General features: G+C 41.7%; 1 protein-coding gene across 1 annotated transcript in view; it reads right to left on the bottom strand.

Moving 5' to 3' along the window:
- Nucleotides 1–1,369: 1,369 nt before the first annotated feature.
- Nucleotides 1,370–22,995, bottom strand: part of LOC129369670 (mothers against decapentaplegic homolog 6-like) — a 22,964-nt gene continuing 1,338 nt past the window's right edge. Inside the window, exons 1-4 of the mRNA XM_055045231.1 lie at nucleotides 22,978–22,995; nucleotides 20,418–20,471; nucleotides 19,925–20,002; nucleotides 1,370–2,064 (exon numbers count right to left, since the gene is read on the bottom strand). The exon at nucleotides 22,978–22,995 is cut by the window's right edge and continues 1,338 nt beyond it. Coding sequence (XP_054901206.1) covers nucleotides 1,415–2,064; nucleotides 19,925–20,002; nucleotides 20,418–20,471; nucleotides 22,978–22,995 — 800 coding nt within the window. The 3' untranslated portion in view covers nucleotides 1,370–1,414. The remainder of the gene's footprint in view (nucleotides 2,065–19,924; nucleotides 20,003–20,417; nucleotides 20,472–22,977) is intronic.

The raw sequence follows: 22,995 nt of genomic DNA, 5'->3' as shown, positions 1-22,995 counted from the left end.
GATTGCTTTTATACTAGTTTCCTGCACAGTCCCTATTTCTGTCTGATGATACTCACGGATTGTGCAGTGCATGACTGACAAAAAGGACACACTGCACATCCTTTTGTGCAGTGCATCCTTTTGTGTGTAAGTGCACAACAAAAGAGGGTCAAGTTTACGAAACTGTCTACCTCAGAAAAAAACCTGGTGGATCTCAAGGCTGTTTCTTTAAGAAATCAGAAAGAAATGCAGTGAAAGTCAGAAACAAGAATGTGAGAGAGCCATCAGCTGACGGGGAAGTGCTGTTTCAGCGGCTCTTTGGTCATCACTTACATACTTAAGTATAATTTTCTGTCTGTCAGTTGAGTTACGTTACTGTTTCAACTAAGGAATTGAGAACAAAACGCGTTTATTTCAGTGTTTTTTTTAAAACCTACGTTAAGTGCAGACACACCGGCGGATGCATCAAATCTCTGTTCAACTCTGGCATGATTGGGACTTATCATCTTTCTTAATTACATGAAATCACTGTGAAGTGTTTCTGGGAGGACAATCACTTTCACCCAGATGTGTCTCCTAATCCACCAGCAGGAGTTCAAATAACACTGAAATATCTGATCTATTATAGCATCTGCTGAAATTGTTTTGCTTTTGGAGGAAAACAGTAAAATATAACTCTTTGACATGCGTGAAGAAAGACATTTAGTGGTGATATTGAAACTTTTGATACTTGGTTGTGACCTTAAAATAATTTAATGAAAAAATATGAAACAGTGAAATGAGCTGAGGTAATTATCACTTCATAATAACAACATAGCAGTTGCTAATATAATATAATATAATATAATATAATATAATATAATATAATATAATATAATATAATATAATATAATATAATATAATATAATATAATATGATATAATATAATATAATATAATATAATATAATATAATATAATATAATATAATATAATATAATATAATATAATATAATATAATATAATATAATATAATATAGTATAATATGTTATATTTTAGCTCAGTTAATTGCTTTTGAACCACCACAGACACATTCATTTAATACAAATACTTTATTGACAATGTGTGTTTGTGTGATGCAAATATTTTAATTGAATTGAAAAATATTGACAACATAAACCAAGTTCGTTACTTTGACAGTTTAGGTTTGAAAAAAACAAAAATTACACTGAAAGGCTGTAATGCATATATAGAATCAAAGTGCATTATTCTTGTTCCTTTTTATGTTGACAATACACACATTACACTAAACATAAATAATTGCATTGTAAAAATGACTCAAGTATTTACATGTAAAATATATTTTATATAATATATAAATTTATATTAAATCTAGGTAGATTACAATTGGGGTAGTGAGTCCAGTTGCTCCCTGTGAGCCGGGCCGTGTCGGTGTGCTATCTGTGGGTGTTGAGCAGCACCTCCAGCCAGCAGGGGCAGGAGGTGATGAACTGTCTGGAGTAGCAGGGGCCCCAACCCTTAGCGAAACTGATCCGGATGCTGTGGGGGTCCCAGGGCCCTTCCTGAGTCTCTGGCTTCACGCCGTGCTCCGTCATCCAGCTAGAACACTCAAAATCAAACACCTTGAGGGAGAAACCCGGCATCACCCTCCTCACGCTCAGCCCACGAGCGCTCGGCAGGTCCAGAGTAGGCGAGTGGACGAACACCGGGTGCTGGCTGCGGTTGTAGACCCACACGCCGTCGGCCTCGCGACTCAGCACGATGCCGAAACCAATTTTACTGCGAATCTGTTGTACGTTGCCGCCGCTGCTCCCTCCCGATCTTCCTCCTCTTCCGTGGCTGTGGTGCCGGTAAGGGTCCGACGCGGCGTGGCTGCCCGGGTCCTCGCGGCGGCTGTGGTAGGCGTTGGCGTGGAGCTGGCCGAGGCAGAGGCCCGTGCCCTGAGGTAGGTCGTAGAAGATACTGAGTGAGGGCTCGTAGGCCGGGTAGAGGCGGCCCACGCGGGTCCGCTGCTCCCAGTAGGCGACGCTGCACCAGTGAGAGCGGTGTCCGCCGGAGGTGGAGGAGCCGATGGAGGTACCAGTGTCTGACGGGAGCACAGAGATGGGACAGATAACGTCAGTGTCATCAGGTCACTGTGGCAGAGGTTTCACTGAATGATACAGATTTAAAACAAATTCTCCTGCCACGCCCCATCCACATGAATTTCATAACTTTCTCTGCATGTTGAGTTCTGCATTAATTCATTCATTTAAGTGGAGACACTTCTCTAAACGTAGCAGAGCCCACAGATCAAAAAACTTACTTTCCTCAGTTCAAATAAATGTTTAAACCAAAAGCAGCATAAAGAAAAAAAATCAAAACATGCTTTTATCTTCTAAGTTTTTAATTCTGCACAACAAATTGGCACAAATATGTTCTTGAACAAAATGAAGTTCTGTGTAGCTGTTTTACCAAACTAAATAAATTCCTGATTCTTCCCTCAGACAAAATGTTAAAAATGTAAACTTGCTAAATTATTGATTCTAAAATGAACATTTTTATGTAAAGAAAGGAACCTGATAGTTCTCAGCTTTTTACATTGAGTCATACTTAGAAAGGAAAATATGAAGCAATATCCGCAGCAATGTCTTTACCAGCCTGGCCGTAATCAAACTTTCTACATGTATTTGCAAAATTTCATATTTTTTTTCTGCTGCTGTTCTTCAACCATATTAAAGCACAAAATCCAAATTTAAAACTAAAACTCAAAAATGCTTCATTGATCCCAAAGGGAAGTTAAACCCAGTTGTGTTTTTCTAATTACTCTTTGTGGAAATCATGATGTGACCTTTGACTTCAGAAATATGACAAAGCCATGTTTGCTGTTCTTATGCTGACTTACATAAGCTGTATTTAAAACATGTTACCTATTATATTTCGCTAATGCAGATTCTTTACATAATTTGTGAACAAAAAAATAAAAATCTGTCTTTTCAAAGCTCTGTTTGGTAGCAAAACCACAGGTCTGCAGGTAAATTTAAGCTTTAGATTTTTGAATTTCCATGTGTTTATTTGTTGTCTCTATTGATGATTATTGGGTTTGACATAAAACTTGTCGGTTAAATATATGCCAATATCAAAAACACGTTTAATACCAAGGAATAAAGCTAGAAAATTCACAAATATTTCCATATTGAAACTTCTATTTTCAGTACTAATCCAGATCTGCACATTCCAGACATTCCAACACTGAGACGTGGAGTAATTCAATGAGGAATCTCCAGTCCTTTCAATCTGCAGTATTTATCATGACCTTAAGGGGGCGACAAAATGGATGACAGAACCACTGATTCATTTTCAAAGCAGGTCATTTCCTATGAGGTTTGTTTTCAATCAGCAGTCTCCTTTCCTTCAGATGTAATTAGCTTTATTTTGATTAGTAGAAAATTAATTATGTTCCAGATTAAGACCAGCCTTTCTTCTGGTGATAAATGTATCTATGTGTGCAGCGATTCGGGAGACTCTGGTCATTATTAGAATTGAGAAAAACTTGGATTACTTAACACAAAAATCCACACACTGATCACCATAATTAGGTCCATGTTGGCCCAATGATCTTGCAAAACCCATATGGCAAAAATTTTGAACAACAGACTGACTGAGAGCTGGAAGATTAAAGACACGCGGTTTTCTTTTGCGTTTGGTCAAAAGTTTCACTTCAATTTGTCACCTGTCTGTCTCGATTTGACGAAGCGGGTTTCCCCTCTCCTCCTCTGACATCCCTCACCATCACCCTCCACAACCCTTCCTCAGGTCCAGAGGTAAAAGAGGAGATTTAGAACGGCAGCGAGGAAAGTTGGGGGGCCAAAAGCATTCAGCTCTCTGTCAACCTAGCATAAGCCCATGAACCCCTGACCCCCTGGCCCTCATGCTATCAGCTCACATTAACTCCCACACAGAGTGATGCCATTATTTTGCTCCAGAGACTCTATTGACACAGAGGATTTAAAGACCCATGTGCCTGTGGCCCCATTCCTTTCACATAACACCCCCTCTTCACCCGTGAAGAGCCAGATGATGGCTGCTCTCTGATTAACGCGCTGCTTTTATGTGGAACCGGGGCCGAGACCGGACCGGGTTCGTTTCAGCAGGTCTGAGCGTAAAACGTAGGGGCTCTTGTGAGTGCGATCGCTGGGAGACGGGGGGGCGGGGGTCGCTTTCTCTCTCTCTGCCTCTCTCTCTCTCTCTCTCTCACACACACACACACACACACACTCTCTCTCGTACAGGCCGAGCCTTCTGATTCAAACGGCACCAGTGCAAACACACAAACACCCCGCGCACAAAATTGCACTTCTCATCTGAGGCCCACGTGTGTCATTAGTGAATTCCAGGCTGGCAACTCCTGCAGTCTGGAGGTTTTACAGCTCTCCAACAAGAGAGCAGGCTGCTCAGATAGCAGCTCTCTCACTCTTTCTCTCACACACCCACACCCACGCACACACCCACACACACACGCACACCCACACACACACACCCGCACACACTTTTACAAGCCGCGCTCTTCCCTGTAATAAAGCAACACAAACATGTCTGGGGAAACACAGGGAGACTTTATGAGCTCATGATCAAATTAATGCCCAAAGAAAACAGAGAACAAACTGATTTTTTAAAGGTTTTTTTTTTTTTTTTTTTTTAAGATGCATGCTGCAACAGGAAATCAACAATTAGACCCTGACATGTGAAACAATTCAAGAGTTTTTACTTAATTTTTCAGTTTATGACTCGACAAAAAGCTAAATATCTCGTTTCGCAAATGGTGTGCTTCAGGTGAGGGAGCTGCTCGGGACTTCAAAGCCTCGGGATTAAAGTCACGAAGGGAAAATAAATGAAGTCTTGTGTTTCTCAGGGATGTTTTTTTGTTGTTGTTGTTATTTTAAAACCACTGAAGCCGCTCTGGATCGACAGTTTGGTGGACGATTTTCTTTTTGTTCGGTAAGAAGAAACACGCATTACTCAGGTCCTGGTCGACATTCGCTGGATGTTGTTTTCATTCACTTTGATCGTGCTTTAAGCACAACAGAACAGGAAATGAATCTAAGAAAAGCGTTGAAGTCCAAAGCAAACCTTCGGAAACCTCAGGAAGCCTGGAAATTTGTTAAAACAAGCCTTAAGAGCTCGGAAACATCTTCTGCACTTAAAAAAAAAACAAAACAAAAACAGGCATGAAGAAATCAAAAGGGGCACGAAGCTTCTCTCGGCCTTCTACGGTGAGAAGTTCAAAGCTCTAAATCATGATGTGCATCAGTGTTTGACAGCCCCAGAGGAACAGCGAGACATGCTTAATGTTTCTGGCACCGGCCTCAGTGTCATCACGCTCAGCCTGGCTACCGTCCAACTAAAGGTATGACAAGCTCGTGTGAGAACGGCGAGGGAGGGAGGGCCGAGCGACTTCTTCAATGGAATTTTTAAAGAGGGGTTCAGACCTGAGGTTATCGGCGTATTTATGTTTGAGCGGAGGAAGTCGAGGTGGGGCCGGGGCAGAGGGGAGAGGAGGGGAATAAAAAAATAAAAAAAAGAAAGAAAGCCGTGGGTGACTGTGATGTGAGCGTGCATGCCTGCATCTGTGCCACAGGGCTGGCAGCAATTACAGCGTCCTGCAAGCATTTAAGCCAACCACTATTTAAGAGCTCTGTTTACCAATTAGATAAGTAGCCTTTGTTATTTCACTTCAAAATCGCTGTCTCTTACTGCCAATCTCACTGAGGCGTCCACTGCGCTTCACAACTGGCTCCGCACAGACGAATGGGATGAATTGAACACGTGAAATGGCTGCAAAGCTGAACAACAGTCGTCTCCTTAAAAGGGCTGGGAGGCCTTTAGAGGTTAGCGACGTTAGCATCTGAAGTTCACAAGACAGACAGCCAGTCTCCTGCCGGTTCCCCGCAGACGCTTGAAATGTTGGACTTCAAACGTCGCGGACGCTCACTTGTCCTCCTTGATTTCCTCACGTTTCTTCCACAAGGATCACAAGCGAACAGGCGGAATAAAAATAGATGATTGGGCATTATTTTACTGTGTGCAAAAGCTGAAAATGAAAAGAGCTCAGCTTTAAAAAGATGGTCTTTTTTTGTTGTTTAATTCGTGGTTGAGTCAAAGCATTAGGAGTCTACTTCTTCCAGTTTTATGTGGTTTTAATAAGACCAAAGTCGGCATGTGCTGAGCTTCCCACAGGAGTCAGTGGTGAGTCCTGTTTTCCACAACATTTTAACTGAGTGCGATGCAGGCAGAGCTTCCAAAATAACAACGTTATGTATTATAACGCTCCACTGCTATTACCTACAATGATGAGTTCTGTCTCAATTTAAAGAGTCTGTGGTATACCGAGGCAAAGAAAAACAACACGAGGATGGGAACGATCCTCTTGTGGAGCTCTGGTTCCACATCCAAGGTTCTCCTTGATGCTCGGGCGAAATGACTCAAAAACAGTCAACTGTGTGTAAAACTAATGGTACAATACGGTTTAAGTAATAAAAAAAGGTCTAATTTAACATTTGGAAGAGTTTTCTACTTTGATGCATGCGTTACCGATCTGATTGGACCTCCACACCAAAGCCATTGGTACACAGCACATTAAATACAGTTTGATCGTTGAGCAAGTTTTGTTCTTAATCGTAAGCAATTTTGTTCAATAACTCAAAGAAAAACATTTGAGGTATGAGAAATTCAACTCGGTTAATGCAGCATGAAGTCTCCAAGACAAACACGGGTTTACGTAATGCAAATCAAAATATGCAATACACATTTTTCTACTTTTTTTTTTTTTTTTACATATCTGTGAATAAGTTTTTGCATGTTGCTGATGATAGAATATAAAAAAATGCACAGACATATGAACTATTTAGATCGGTCACAGTATACTCTGCAGATGTCCACAGATTATATAACTTCACCCAGTTGCCCATGTCTGTATAAAGTGAAGACAACGAAATTTCAACTAATTCAAAAACCAACATTTTGCAGAGCATAACCATCACATATGTGACTATATTGAACACATACTCCAGACAAAAAGCAGACAACAGAACTGTAATGATTTACTCATAAAACGGTTTCTCTGTTTTAGAGTTAAAACTTGAATTCAGTCACAAAAAATGAGAAACGATTTAAGACTAACAAACAGGGAGTCGGAAGGCTGTATGGAAACAGATTTACAGATGAAAATATGTGATAGTGGTTTAAAGGTAAACTTGCCTCCAGTATTTTTTAACCATCTGGTCAGCAAAACTCACGAACTCACTTCCAAATAGGAACATACTTAGTTTTCTGTCTCCTCTTGTCAGTGACCAGCCCATTATCGCCTCTAATAGGTTGAAGTGAAAATACTGTATTATATTGTTGTTCCATTGAGCAACAACTGTATAAATAAGGGTGGCTGTTTTCCGTGATCAAAAATTATTTATAGAAAATGTACTTTGTGCCTGAGTTTGCTTTTAAACTAAACATTTCCTTGTCTTTAAGCAGTTGACTGAGCGCTCTCAGCAACAGGTGTGGGAGGGGGGGGGGCGGCAACTGAACACCAAATACGGCTGAGGAAAACTTGGTTTTCTCCAACTTCCTCATAAACTCTCATTAAAGCAGGAATCCCTGATGGATGGAGGTTTTGAAATCATGTCAACATGGTTCCTCTTCAAAAGGATTCATATATTTATTCATTTCTACACTCAGTGATATGAGGTCCATCTACAACAGTGCCACACTCATTTTCAGTTTTGGCCTTGAAGGGACGTTTGTGCCAGAATGTACCTATGAAGCTCATTAACAAACTCTTAGAATGTTATTAAATATGTCAGCATTCTTATTTAAATTCATTCGTATTAATCATTTCACAATGATGTACTTTGACAAAAAAAAAAAAAACGATTTCATTCGAGTGATAAAATGATATTTAAGAGCACAATTGTTCTACTTAGGTGTCCTGCCACAGTTTAGAGGCCCACGTAAGAATCTACGGCGGGCCGCATCTGGCCCTCGCGCCTCGCGTTTGACACCTGTGGTCAAATATTTTGAATTTTGAAAACGAAACGTTAAACTCATTTACTTGACCTGCAGTTTTCTATTTGAATCTCTTCATCATGTCACCAACCTATAGAGGTAGAGAGGCTGGGAGGAAAACAGGGGGGGAGGAAGAGAAGAAAAAAAAAGAGGTGGACCGGGTGAAAGAGGGAGAGAGAACCTGCCAAGCATAACCAGCATCCACGGAAAAAATGAAGAGAGAGAAAGAGACTGTGAGAAAGAGAGGGAGGGAGGGAGACCCTCGTCTTTCATCCAGTGCCAAGGATTAGATTCCCCTCCAGTTATTAGACTCTTCCACTGTGCTGAAAGAACTGGGAGAGGGAGAGAGAGAGGGGGCGTGTGAGGGGGCTCGGGGGGTTACAGGAGTGAAGGATAGGATTTAGCCACTGACCATTGTCAGGAGTCGCGATGTTTCGTTATCATCCTATGTCGTCGCGTTCGCTGTGGAAAACTCACAGAGTAGAAAAACTGTCATGAAAAAGGGAGGGAGGAAAACTCTCCCCTGCCTGAAGAGAAATGGTAGATTCTGTGTTGTTTGAGACAACTATCATTAGAGGGCAACTTCAAACCAGCAAGCCACATTTAAGCTGGCGTCTCGACTATCTCTGCCATCAGCGAGCTGCCTTATCGCCAGACGAGGCCTTTACAGTCGAGCACAACCCAGGCTCTCACACGCATCGACACACACGCACATTCTTGCACGCTTGCTTCCCCCCCCTCCTATCCCCACCTCCCCTATACTCTCTTGCTTTTCATTGCAAAGTGGGCCTAGTAATGGAACAGAATGCAACTAATGACATTTCTGCGCTCAGAAATACACGGCGAGTCGGTCGAGTTCCCTGAGCCTGCAGGGCGGCCGAGCTGCAGGGAAAGTCGTGTGAAATTCCTGCGCAGATCTTAGGAGCAGAAAGCTCCTCCAGAAGGAAGAGAAAAAGCGACCAGCTTCCTGCGTTTCTGCTGCGACTTCAAACAACTCGCCCTGGAGGAATGCCGCGGCTTTAGACGTATGCACCACTGGCAACCCTGCTGTCATGTCGCGTTTATCGACATCCGTCACATCCAGAGTCAGGTGGTACTTTGGAGATTAATTCGGCGAAACTCTTTGTCATTTGTTCTTCTGTTGCGCATGCAAACATGCTAAACACGGGACGCCGACCCATTTAATTCAGAGACACCTCTGTTCTTGTTGAGAATCAGCCGCTCTTAAGGTGCATGCGGAGAACCTACGAATGCAGTATTGATTTTGCACAACAAAAGCGTAACACAGATGATTTGCAGAGACACAATTTTCGACTGAGACCAGGGGAGAGCCTGCTCTCGTTGACAAGTCTCCCCTCCCAACACATTCCTGGACAGGCCCTTTTCCTCAACACTTCCTCCCCCCCGCTCAGAGAGTCACAAGGGTCAAGTTGACAAGTCTCTCATTGAGCCTCACGTGGTCCCACTATATGGCCTTCACTCCTCACAACATAATTACACTCATTTATTGGTGGAATACGTCCATTTGTTCCGCTGTGAATGAGGAATTATAAAATTCCTCCCCAAGCGTTATTTGGATAAACGATCCGGCGGGCTGAAAGACACAAGGCGCAACGCCGCTGCTCCAGCAGACGCAGGTCGGTACGAACTGTTCAACAGGCTTTCACAATCGGCCCTAAAGCAAACATTTGACCTTTTGAGATCTTTTTAAGAGGACTGAAAACTGTTAATGTGCTTTTTCGATGAATAAGTTCCGAAACAGTGATAAAAAGGTCATTAACCTTTTTGCTCAAATTCTTTGCTGCATTCATAGTTTTTTTTGGAGGGGAGTAGGAGGTTGGGCGGCGGGGGTTATAAACTCAAAGTCTGTCGACATCTGCAAAGAATCTTTAGGTTCTGCAGCATGGCAGGCTTCCATTAAAAGCCAAATTGCGAGTTGGCAAAAACTCTGAGGGAAAGCCACAGCCAGTCCTGTAATTTAAACCTTATTTTAAATGGTGATTGCCTGACAACATGGACCCAAGGAGAGGGAGGAGAAATGCGACTCACAAAGACGTGAAGAGGGAGGACAAGAGAGGCGAAGGCAGCAAAGGAGAGTGGGCAGCTGACAGCAGCCATAAATATTCTGTGCTTCATATGGCAAATGTGCTGATCAGAAGAAATAAAACGAAAACAGGTCAAACTAATAGAAAGCTGGACTTAAATAAGGGAACATGGCAGTAAATAGGTCAGTACAAGACAAACACGGGGTGTGTTGAATGTTTTATTTCCTGCTGTGAATTAACAATAAAAGCTTGTTTTTCTCTTTTGATCTCGGCCGGCTGTCACAGCGTTTCCCATTTTCCGATATATTGAAATTAAAATAAAGAGGAAACATCGAACGCTGTCACGACTGTGAAGCACACGTGTCGGATTCAGTGTGCTGCAACTTTGAATGCTGTGTTTCTACTAGGATCAAATGTGTGGTTTTTTTTTTCTACTTTTAATATAATATTTTTTTGTTGAGATGTGACCGTCACAATTTAGTTATGTTTCCGTACTGAAGAATCACCAGAAATGTCACATGTTCCAATAATAATTAGACCATGACTGAGAGGGTTGGGCATCTTGTGAGTTTCATTTTGAGTTTTGGGTATCCAGCATGCCGAGGTAAGTGATGCATTGACACTGTGTAGAGGTCTGAGTAATATTATCATTGGATAACTCCTGCCTTATAGAAGTCCTAGTTGCGTCTAATCAGACTACATGTGTCGGCATAAGCTGCAGTATTCATAAACTTCGCCCCAAAAGTCATGGTCAGACTGTGAAAAAAGACATAAATGCACGGTGAGTTGATGCTGTGAACGCTGATTCCTGTAGGATGTCATGTCTTCCTGTGCCAAGGGTGCGATGGGAGTACTAGGTTGAAATGCAACTAAATCTGTTTTTCTCAACTGGGATAAATGCTGAGATTTAATCAGCATTACAACTTCAAATGGCTTGATCCATTCACATTTTACAGTATTAGTAGAGGCAAAAGCACGAGGACTCAAATAGCAATAGTACCATGCTCCTCTTCCTCTGACTTGCCCAGCTTTTCATTGATGCAAAGGAATCTGATAACGCTGGCGTCTTGTCTGAGTGGGCAGCATTATCACATTTCTGGGGAAGTTCTGATTGCAATCTCACTGTGTTTGACCAAATAACATTCGTGCTCTGACTTCAGTGCTGGAAAAATCGGAACCACATGTATTAACACTTGTGCCGGCCCATTTTTTTTTGGCATATTTTTTTGCTTTCAGAACAAATGTAAACAGCAGAGCAAACTAGAGAGACGCTTATTTACTTTCTATCAGTTCATCTTCCTATTATAAGAATGGCATGATGGCATCTGAAGGTAAAGGAGAGAAGAGCATTGACTCTTCTCTCATCATAATCAGCGATGATGCTGCAACCTCTCCTCTGTTTGCTCTCTGATTGGACATCTAAGGCTGCAGAGATCTGTGGTTATGCTTGTCCTGGTCAAAATCAACCATACTCAACACTGTGACTGTAATAAAACATTTGCAATAAGGAACAGATAAGACGTCATTGTCACGCAAACTTGTAGAAAGGTGACTGAGCTGTGACTGATTGGCACTTGATTCGCCATCCAGTTTGAAATGTCTTCAAACACCATGGTCACTGCCAGAGGTGCAAGAAAAAGACATGAGATTTATCGGTGTAAATCTCTCCAAAAGCCAAATGACTTAAGTGACTCAATTTAGAGAACGGTGACGCCACCACAACCCATTCAATGGTTGCCAGAGAAATTTGGAAATGATAAACTAACCTGATCAGTGGCATGATGAGGTAGGTACATTAAACACGATGAAGGCTTCTTCTATCAATTTTTTGTTAATGTCATAGTTGTAGACCTTCTTGATCCAGGCCTTAGGCGTCAATCACACAGCAAGACTTGATGCTCAATTTCAACTTCTTGCTTAAGCTCTTTTTTTTTAAAGTTTCTATTTTTTATTTGCATGCTCATTCACACGACTGATTGAATTAAACCACAGTCAGACTTCTGTTTGAGCAGTTTACATCGCCAAAGTTTAGAAGAACCTAGACATCACACAGCAGCGCTCCGTTCACAGAGGTAACAACGGATGCTGCCATCTTTGGATCGATTTTAACGTTTATCCAGTAATGAGAGCAGTATTGTCACAAGATTATAACAAGGAAAAGGAAGCTAAGAAAAAGGGAGCAAAAACAAGTAGAAATGACCTTTTATGGATCACCGACTGAGGTACACTGTGGTTATGGAAATGGTAAGCAACATGTTAAATTATGCTCAACTGGTACTTAGGAGCTAAATATACCCCAGACCATCACAACACCACCACCAACCAGACCCATCTGGGTTATTGTTGGACAGTTCTTCCCTGTTACTTATGCCTGATTCTGACCTTCTGACCCGATATCAAAACTCATCAAACCGTGTGACATTTTTCCAGATTATTGACTAATTTGTGAATTTTAGCCTGCATTTGCTGGTCTTCTGCTCCAAGGTTTGCGTTATGTGCTGAAGGATGATATTCCAGACAACAGTGACGCAGGTTCTTCGTGTCACTGTTGTCTGTCAACCTCCAACCAGCCTCCCCGTTCTTCTCTGACCTCTGGCGTGAACAAACTAATTATCCACACAACTGTTGGCCACCGGATATTTTCTCTGTCCTGACCATATTCTGAAAGCCCAGGACGGTTGTGTGTGAATATCCAAGTTGATCAATATTTTGTAAAATCCTCAGACCAGCCCGTCAGGCGCCAACAACCAGCCGAAGTAAAGAGTCTCCTAAATCCGTTTTCTTCCCAGTTCTAGTCCTGGAATTGAACTTGAGCTGGTTTTGTTTACCCCGGTTTGATGCCTAAACACACTGAGTTGCTGTCATGCGTTTGGCGAGTTCACCGCCTGTGGAATGAAGCAATAAGCAGGTGTACCCAGTAAAGTGGCATCAAAATGCCTTATTGTCATGCAAAGTGTGAATGTGACCAAGCATTGCATAACATTGTCTTTTGCAATGTCAACATTTACCGCACAGTGCAACTCCAGGGGGGAGAATGTGGATACACATGTCAAAATAACTAGAATGAGGTCATTAAAATATTAACCTTACATATGCATGGTCCTACATTTATAATGTGAAATCTAAAGCAAACACTTATGCCCAACTTCGCCTTCTTCGTCTTTCAGAAAAATTTGAATCCAATTCCAAATTGAAATATTTTTAGACTTAAGGACAATAACAACCGTTTTAATCTCGAGTACTGAGTCCTTTGCGATCGGGAAGCAAAACTTAATGACTAAATGATGTGATTTGTCTCAAAATCATCGGACGTTACACACACTTTACCTGAGGATCTCCAGATTAGAAAAATAAGTAGCAGGGGAAGATGCAGAGCATAGTTAACAAGTTTCCCCAAGGATTTGCTTCTTGTTTTCCACTTAACAGTTCACAATGTTATTCTCAAATTCGATATTTAGAAGATCAAATCTGGCAAGATGTGAAAAGAGAGTTAAGTATCTCTTAAAACTGTTTTTATGTTTTCTAGCAAGCTAGAACACGGTGGACATGTGTGGAAGAGGTTGCTAGGTTCACAAATAAAAAAAAGGATATTTAAAAATAAACTCCACTGTGGAAACTGTAAAGGCAATGTTTTCTGGATTTGAAGGGAAATGCAGCAGAAAAAAAATTACATATTGCCAAATTTCCTCGTACAGGAATGCGAACAGGGCTTTGATAAAGTGTTGGCAGTGCCTAAGCACAACCATTAAAAGGTCAGCATAGTTAACCTGCTAACTATGCTAATGAAATCAAAATCTTGGTGCCTGGCTGTACATTTAAAACTGCTGGTGAGGAAAATGCCACACGGCTGATTTCGGAGTAAATTGCGTGCCGCATCCTGGGTTGTGTTTGTCCGTCCTTTGGAGTAAAAGTACAGTGATGAAAAATATTTGAGGAAATGGCAAATGGTTAATGGGCCAGCGCTTGTTGTTAAATTCCATAGCCTAATGTGTCTCGGTCAGGCATAAGACCAAGTGTTGCACGCCTGCCAGAAAACAGTTTGGAGGTTCATCGACAAACTATTCTCCCTGGAAACACGAACACGTCGATTCTCTTCTACGTCTTAAGATCCTGAATTACTCTTGAATCAGATTTCCTTTAATGTGTCTTAAAGTTTTGTCTGCCTATTTTTTTTTTTAAATCACAAGGCTCAGTAGATAATTTACAGAACCTTGTTTAACTACGTTCACCTTCACTGACCCGGAGAGCTTCACACTAACTGAACCAAACTTCAGCTTCAGTCCCAAACCCGCCCTCGACCAAGAATGTCAGTGCAGTTTAGTGTGTTTCTTAAGACTTAATGCAGTATGTTCATACATATATCTGATGTCACTCTCCAGAGTCAGACCCCCAGATGCCCCCCTACCCACACCTCTTTCATTTCAAGGCCCCACTCCTAACCCCACCTTCCCTGTTTCCCAACATTCCTGGGCTGTGCCACATCAGTCAAAGGCCCAATTCATGGGGTTAATGCTGCAGTGAGTGCAGACAGGACTTCGAGACAGGATGTTTGGCTGATACCTCGCTCTGCTAAAGCAAACAAGCCCCCAAAATATGATTACCAAGGGCAGACTGGGAGCAGCGCTCCAGCCTCACTTCAGTTCATCCAGGCCACACTAATGTCCTCTAAGTATCAGAGCTTTACTTGTTTCCACATGTTGAACAACCCAAACCTGAAGGTGGATCAGTCCGAAGCTTATGAGGACAGGGGGAAGATGTCAGAGACGTTTCAGCTTGAGTGATTTATTTCTGTTTACATCTGTAGCCTGTGCAAGGCAATTAAAATATAAAAAAATGTCATTCTACACTCATAAATGCAGCGTTGTCAATATTATTTTTCATTTCTTCAACACATGGATTGAATCTTTAGACAGAAGGATGGCCCACAAATGTCCATTTTAGATTTCAAAGTGTTTCACAGTCGAAGCTAATTCCACAAAAAATAAGAAAAACCTCTCCAAATCTTAACTTGACAGTGTGCTTTAAAGTCTACAAACCTTTGCCTGAGACATTGAAGTTGTGTTATGTCAATAAATGCAACAAACGGACAAAAAAAAAAAAACGCTGCATACAAAGGACATAGCTAAGATTGAACTAGTTAAAAGAAAAAGGAGGAAAATCGAGTCGGGTCTTTCTTTAAGGTCTTAATAAGACATTTCTGAGGAACTCCACACAGAAATCTGTGGGTTTGGATGCATTTTGTGGACTGGCCCCACTGGATTTGACGCACTGGAAGCACTGGACACGGAGGACTTTTAGGCTTCCAGCTTGTGATTGAAACTTTGCTAAATGCAACAGCAAAAAGCAACTTCAAAAGTTTCACAAAAAAAAAAAAACTTAAAAAAAAGTAAAATAAATCTTTTTATGTTTATAGAAAACAACAAATTGTTTGTAGTAACACAATAAAACAACACAGCTGAATCCTATTTCCCACTTGTTCCGATTTGCAAGCCAGCGTCAGCACTGCTGAACAGCCAGCTGCTGCAGGACGTTGTCTCACTTAGAAACTTGCTATGCTTCATATTTCCTTGTGTAATGGTGATGTTACAATGAATCCAGTGTTTGCCCATGTATACGAAGCAGTGAAAGCGACTATACACTGATATAGGTGGCAGAACTAGTAAATCTTCCTACATTGAAGTTAATAACGTGTTCAAGGGGTTTATTTCTTTACCATTTACTTATCATAACTACAGTAATTACAGAGGCATCACCTCACATTCCGAGAGTCTTATCTAATCACAATCCTGCTCGCAAGTTCCAACTTCAACAGCCAACATGGCTGACTTACATTCAGAAAGAGGCGATAAAGGCCATAATAAACTACTTTTTTTGCACAACCTCGAGCTGTAAACCTGTTGGTGAAACGCCTAACATTTAGACTATCGCCAACAAAACAGAGTTTTCGTCTTGTCTTATATATCTTCATGCAAAAGAAGGGTAAATGTCTGGCCTAATTCATACTCCACACTATTAAACATGTTAGATAATGAACGGATGTGTATTTATGTGGCACTTATATTGAGAAGATTGGGCTCAATTTTACATCAAAGAGGAAAAAAAGTGATCTTGAGTTAGTGTCAGATGAATTTAGAAATGTCAAACCTACTAATAATAAATTCCAGTAGAAATGGAAATGGCTTATTTGAGCCACTGCACTAACCATCATACATGAGTTTTATTTTCTTTTTGACATACTTGGCATTTACTCTGACCCACATTCACCTTTCTCACTGACAGTCGTGCCAAGTGGAGCGATTTCACAAACAGTGCTTGAGATTATTGTGAGTCCAGCAATTTTCCTCCCTCATTTCAGTCATTTGCATACCACATCAAAAGAGACGCTAACTTTAAATACAGGAGACAGGCATTGTAATTTGAGAGACAGCAGCAGAAGCCTTTTTAAACACAGCCCAGAAGACAAGCATCTCTCGCCTGGACGTCCACCGTGAAGGCAAAAAAGCTCCTCCGCTCATCCCACCCAGATCATTGCGTGATGGGAGAACGTGTGTGAGAGTGTGTGTGAGGGTTTTGTGCCGATAGGGCCCCTATGTGAGCACACTGAGACGATCTTATCGCCGAGTCAGACAGAAATTCCTCGCTGTCTCTCCCCCGTCACACAAACACGCATACCCACACACAAACTGAAAACAAGCAGCTGAATCACTCATTTTGCCGGGAGTCGCGCGCGGATGATCCGCAAAGTTATGAACGTACTAAACTTCCAATTTTTCCCTAGTCATAGCAGGCCTGTGGTTTAAAGGGAACGTTAACTGATGGGACGATAAAGGAGGCAAGGGCAAAGGTATGCATGAACCACGCCCTGCTGTGCCTCTTTCTGAGGCTAAGCTGGTATAAAACAGATGCCGAGGTGCCACAGCGCTTATTCAGAGCTTGTTTTTGTTCTAAGAAAATATTGTAGACTTAAGGTGACACACACGAGGATTACCTCCACAATAAAAGATTCAGTAAGTCTCTCGGAGCATCTGTCTGCGATTAAGGCTTTTGTTAAAGTAGCGACAGTCATCTCTTCCACGCATGTTGGCTTGTGCTGCGCGTTCAGTGTGTTTCCTGTTATTTGACCGGCTCTGGCTCCTAATAAGATTCATACAGCCTGTCAAAGGGAACAACAAAACACACATGCAGATTTCTTGGCTGCCTCTGTTTACCTAAGTCTCGCTCCTTCTTACACTCTTGGCTTGATTTCTGGTTCTCAGCTCCAGTATATACTGGTGTGGGGGTCAGCGGTTCAGAGACCACACACACACACACACACACACACACACACACACACACACACACACACACACACCCCACACACACACACACACACACACGCACACACATGCAGAGACAGACGGAAACAAGCACCATGTCTAAAACATAATTTATATCCATTTTAATTTCAGCATCCTGGAGGGGTTATGCCTTTTTCCTGCAAATCACAATCTGAAGCTGGACTTGTTCATTTTGACGGAACAGATTTAGGGCTGCTTTCAATGTGATCCCACTTTTCCTTTTTCATTTAAATGTGCCTCGGACATCAACAAGATGAGGCTGTTTGAGACTGAATGTCAACACTGTTGCTCAATTTAATGTTGTTGTTGCAGTCGCGTCTGTCAGGCTGCCGCAGGACAACTGTGCCAACAATCCCGTAGTTTGCTACCATCGGCGTGTGAATGCGCGTGTGAACGGGTGAATGACTGAACAGAGTCTAAAGCACTTTGATAAAGCGCTACACAAGCACAAGCCATTTACAATTTAGGGTTAATGGGTTCTGGTCATTTCACGCTACTTTTGTGGTTTTAGTCACTTTATACACAACTTATGATGACTGTGTGTGAATTTGCACCCACCAGTCGGACGTTTCATATCACAGCCAAGTGATACTAAGACATTTTTATGAGATGCTGTATGAAAATATGGTTAAATTACTCCAAAACACATCCTCCAAACAGAAGATTTGTTTTGTTTAGTCATAATCCTCCAAATCTCAAGTGTTTAATGGAAATCCAAAGGAATCTGGAAGATAAAGTCCTCAGAAGAAAATATGCACACAAAAAAAATCCAATTATTTTCTTCTCAATAATTCAAAAAAATACTTAACCACAACAAAAAGTAAGCTGATAAAAACAACTTGGCTCCATGGACATAAAGAAATGGTTTGTTCATGCTCACAAAACTAAAGTTCAAAGGCAACGCATGGCTGTGAAAAGACATTATGAACTGGCAAAGTGGAAAAACCTAATGCATAAACCAGTAATATCTCTCGCTTTGCACGATCAGACAGTCTAGAAAAAAAAGTAGATTTTAAATGATGGATTTCGGTTCATTCTTGCAAGCGGCAGACAAACATCTTACATTTATTTAGCCAGAAATGTGGAAAATAACCCAATGATTCAACTAACTTTTAAAAACAAATACAACTTTAAACACTGTGATTCACCGAGACATGGGAGCTGAAACTTTTACAAGATCAGCTGAAGAATGATGCAACGCTCAGGTCCTGTTTCAAGCTTTTGCATGACTGTTTGTCCAAACTCTTAAAGACATGCCACTGTTCATTTTCGGCAGATAGTTGCCACAGACACCTACTGGTAAAAAAAATAAATTAAAAATTAAAAAATTTAGAAGACACTGAGTCATGGCCATTTTTAGAAAAAAATGCTGCTTAAAATGACACGATAAATAAATTGGGAGTGATTTAAAACTTGTCCAGACTGTACAAGCATTTAAGTTAAAACTTAAAAATTGATGTCTTATTAAAAGCGTTGAATCTCAATGTGTTTTTCCTGCAGAAACACCTCCAGAAAATCTGTCGATGCAGAAAAAATAAACTTTTGACGTTTGAACTTCAATACCTAACCAGGTGAAAAGACCTCTCTCTGACTGTCCTTCAGGCGGCCGTGCCATGGCGTGACTACACTGCGCAGGCTTCCTGGGTGCCCATTCACCTTTCATCGCCGTCCACAAGTGAGCCCAGGGAGGCTTGATTGAGTGGGTTTGTGGGTTTCTTCTAACGCTACAAGGACCTCTCCACCCGACCCCAGCACATAAACAAATAAAGCTCCAGTTTCATCATCTAGAGGGGGCTGTTTCCTGTCCCAACTCGGTCCTCAGCTACCCCCACCCACGCCACCCCACCCACCCATCTTCTTTCCAGATATACTCTCTCGCACACAAAACTCTACACCGCCGCCTCATCAGAGCGGCTCGCTCCCCCAGCCCCCGTCCCGCCCCCAAAGTGCCAGCCTCTTTCCACTGCTCAATTGCAGAGAGGAATGAAGGGATTTGAGGGAAGAAAGAGGGAAAGGGGGGGATGGGTGGCTAGAGAGGCAAAAGGGATTGGGAGTATGCACGGGGATCTTGTTGCAGCTTCGTCCCGGTTAAATATTTTGCCGTGGAGAAAGCGTAGACGAGGAAGGAGAGAGAGAGAGAAACGCTACACTGCTGCGGCATCTAGATAGCGAGACCCTCAGACCCCCACCAAGCCCTCCATGCCACTCTCACAATAGGAGCTTTATGCAGTGGGCCTTTTGGGTTGTCCCCGCAGCCTTTGAAGATGGGGGTGGGAGGAGCACAACATGATAATGGCAGTAAACATAATTTACCTCCTTGTGCAAACATCCAGGAAGGGGGCATGTTATGTACGTTCGCATTAGTGAGTGTGCATGTCTGCCTTCTGCAACGCAACAGAAACTCTCCTTTGCCCGCACTGTGAAGGGAGAACCTCAGCAAAGACGTAACTTTTGGCATCGAAAAAACATCCCCTTTGACCAAATGCGCCCAAATACTTCTGCGGGGGAAAAAATGCAGGTGACTCACCTGTGTAGTCTCTTGGCATAATGTGGGGCGGACTGGGAAGGAGGGGGGCTGCAGTTTCAGTGTAAGACAGAGCTGAGTCTGTTGTGTTTACAAAAAAAAAAAAACACAAAAGAAACATGAGATCCAGATCATTTTTCTTTTCTGTAAAATTTTTAAGAGGAAATAAGTGCCAGGAGGTGAACGCTCTCCTGGAAATAGGTTTTTTTTTTCTTTTTGTTTCTGTCTGCAGTGACAAAAAATAAATTAAGAAACAACACAGGGGTAAAATGTACATATTTTAAGTTTAGCCCTCTGTGGGATTGCGCTGAGAGTTTCCCGGAGAGCAAACTATTCTTGCTCAAACCGTCTCTCCTCTTAATAACTGGGTGTCACTTTCAACGGCAGCAGCTTTTCAACAGTAATCCGTGTTTCCACACTACAAATATGGCGGTGACAACACGTTGCTACTAGTTCACCAGTTTGCTGTGTGGTAGGCCATTTCCACCAAACTTACCCAGTAGCTTGTGTTCATCTGAGCGGGACTGAGAATATGGAGGAGGAGGCGATTCTGAAAACACAACAGAAAAATTCGGTTATGGTTACAGAAGTAAAAATGGATTCATTTACACTGAAGAAAAGAAAAGGTCAGCCGTGCAGCTACCCAACCATTTCAGCGGTGAAATTGTGTATGACTTGAATATTTAGAGCTACTTAAAGGAAATTTGGGTTCAGTTATTTGCACAGCTGAAGCAAAGAAGAGAACTGTGAAGAAGAGATAATGAGCACAAAGAAACCCCCCAAAAACATGAGCAATTCAAGCACACTGATTATTTTCTTAAGCAAACTCTTCAAAAGAGAAATATATGAGGGAAAATTAGTAAAGCTCCCAGCACAAACCGAAGTGAACCAGAATCAACAGAGAAAATATGCTTCTGGACTTGGATCTGGGAATGACGGCTTCCAGACAAATCAGCAGCAACCAAGCTAACTGCTGTTAGCAATGTGAGTTAAGAGCAACATACATTTCTGCTTTAAGCTCCTCAAAGCACAAACATGTTCGCTAGACAAAGTTTGTGTGAAATGTTTTTTGTAAGATATGGCAACTTATTACTGCAGCTTTATCTGAAAGGCGGCCATGTTCCATGCTCTTGTTTGGCTTGGTGGAAAAACCACACTTTCACGCTCTCTATCATGGCTTTTGGGGACTTTTGTCCCCCCTGGATTCCTCAACTTCAAACAAACTGAAACGCACAAACAAACAATATCCTCCAACAAATCAAGCAGAACCAACAGCTAAGGTTGTTTTTTTGGTTTTTTTTCCGGCTTCTTCTTCTTTGTTTTTCTTGTGTTTTCATGCAAACAGCAAACTGAACATTTTAGAGACTGCAGGTCAGTTTGCCCCATTGTCGATTCACATCGCCGCTACATTCATACTCACTTACTTTCATTTCTTTGTACTTCCATACGTGTGAAGAACGTTTAGGGCCCATACTTAAACCCAGGCGGAGGAGTGTATTTTTGGTCCATGAATAATGGATGAATTGCCATAAAATGTTCAAATCTCATCAATAATTTAATTTGTTTGTACATGATTATAGCATATAACAATTGCATTACGTTCGACTCCAACTGATTAGGGTTCAAATTCCCATTTAGGCCCGTGTCGACCCTTGTGAAATGCTGGTAGGTACGACTCACTGGAGTCATGTGACTGCACTTCCTAACAGCAGGCGAAGATCACAGTATAGAAAATGACTTTAAATGATCTGTTGTGCAAAACAAGCAGAGCTGCAAGAGGAACAAACGACCATCGCCAGATTGCACGTCTCAGTCAAGATTGTGGTACTTGAAGATGACTTGGGTGGCTTTACTTTAAAAACAAAAGTGTCCTAAAACTGATCTTTACTTTCAATTGTTCAACACGAAGAATCTCTCAATAAGTTTGACTTTACCAGCCAGCTGAGTTTTAACCCTACATGCTAAAAGCTAAAAGCAAGTCTTTCATATTCCATTTGTTTTGTCCTATTAAACATCAAAATCTTCTGTGTGTCTTATTGTTTTTAACCAGACATGATTTATCGCCTTCACTGCTGCGCTTTCCCTGCATTTATCTCTTTTACTGCAGCACAGCGAAGCATTTTTATACCATTCAGACTCTCTCAAAGGAAGCTCGGAGATCATAAGTAAAATAGCTGCTGTTGCTGGGAGAGTCCCTTCAGTACAAAGTGGACCTGGGTTTGTGGCTGCGGCCCCTTTAAGAGCAGAGCCAGTAATTGCTGGAGTCCTCAGTCTGTCAGATACCCAGCGAGTCAGTCTGGCGCCAGGGCTATGCAAACTGTATATTATCGGCACTCCTTCACCTAAATAACAAGAGGAGGACCTCCTTGTCAAAGCAAAAAGAGCCGAAGTGCAACCTGAGAGCGAGCGCTGGGACTGTGTAGGAAGGAGGCAAAGTTTTATACACACAAAAAAAAAAAAGAAGAAAAAAGCCGTTTATAAATGTGCCTGGGATGTTCAGAGGAGCCCAAGTAAAAGCTGAGAGATTCAAAGTTGTTTTGTTTTCGTTTTGTTTGTTTTTTTAATTATGCAAAAAGCAATAAAACATAAGAGAAAGTGTAACTTTTGACTTTTTGAAACAAAAGAAAAAAAAATCAACAACACTTTTGGATTAAACCCTTTAGAAATATTTGCTGGCAATAACTCGATTATTATTATTATTATTATTTCTTGTTTTTTTTTTCTCTTTTGACTGACACTTCAAACAACAACCCCTGCAGGCCGCAGGCAAACAAAGCTCATTTGTTGGAAATACCCATTTAATTCATGCAATCATTTATACTCTGAGTCATGCTCGGTCTTCAAGTGGATTAAAGTATAATTAAATTTGTGAAACCCCTTTCACAATCAACTTTTTTTCTATTTTTTTTTTTCCCACCTAGATTTGGACCTGCAGGGTCCAAATCTCTGATCCGTGATGCCTGAATATGTTTGCTGCTGTTTGATCATTTGCAACCTGTCTTTTTGACCCCCACCATGTGCATACACCTCCCCCCCAGTTGTGGTGTCCTCCTCACCTGGCCCGCACAGCCGGC

The sequence above is a fragment of the Poeciliopsis prolifica genome, unplaced genomic scaffold (genome assembly GCF_027474105.1).
Source record: "Poeciliopsis prolifica strain line A6 unplaced genomic scaffold, Auburn_PproV2 SCAFFOLD021, whole genome shotgun sequence".
Classification (NCBI taxonomy): Eukaryota; Metazoa; Chordata; class Actinopteri; order Cyprinodontiformes; family Poeciliidae; genus Poeciliopsis; species Poeciliopsis prolifica.
Note: the sequence above shows the minus strand (reverse complement) of the source record. Positions and strands in the feature narration are given on the sequence as shown.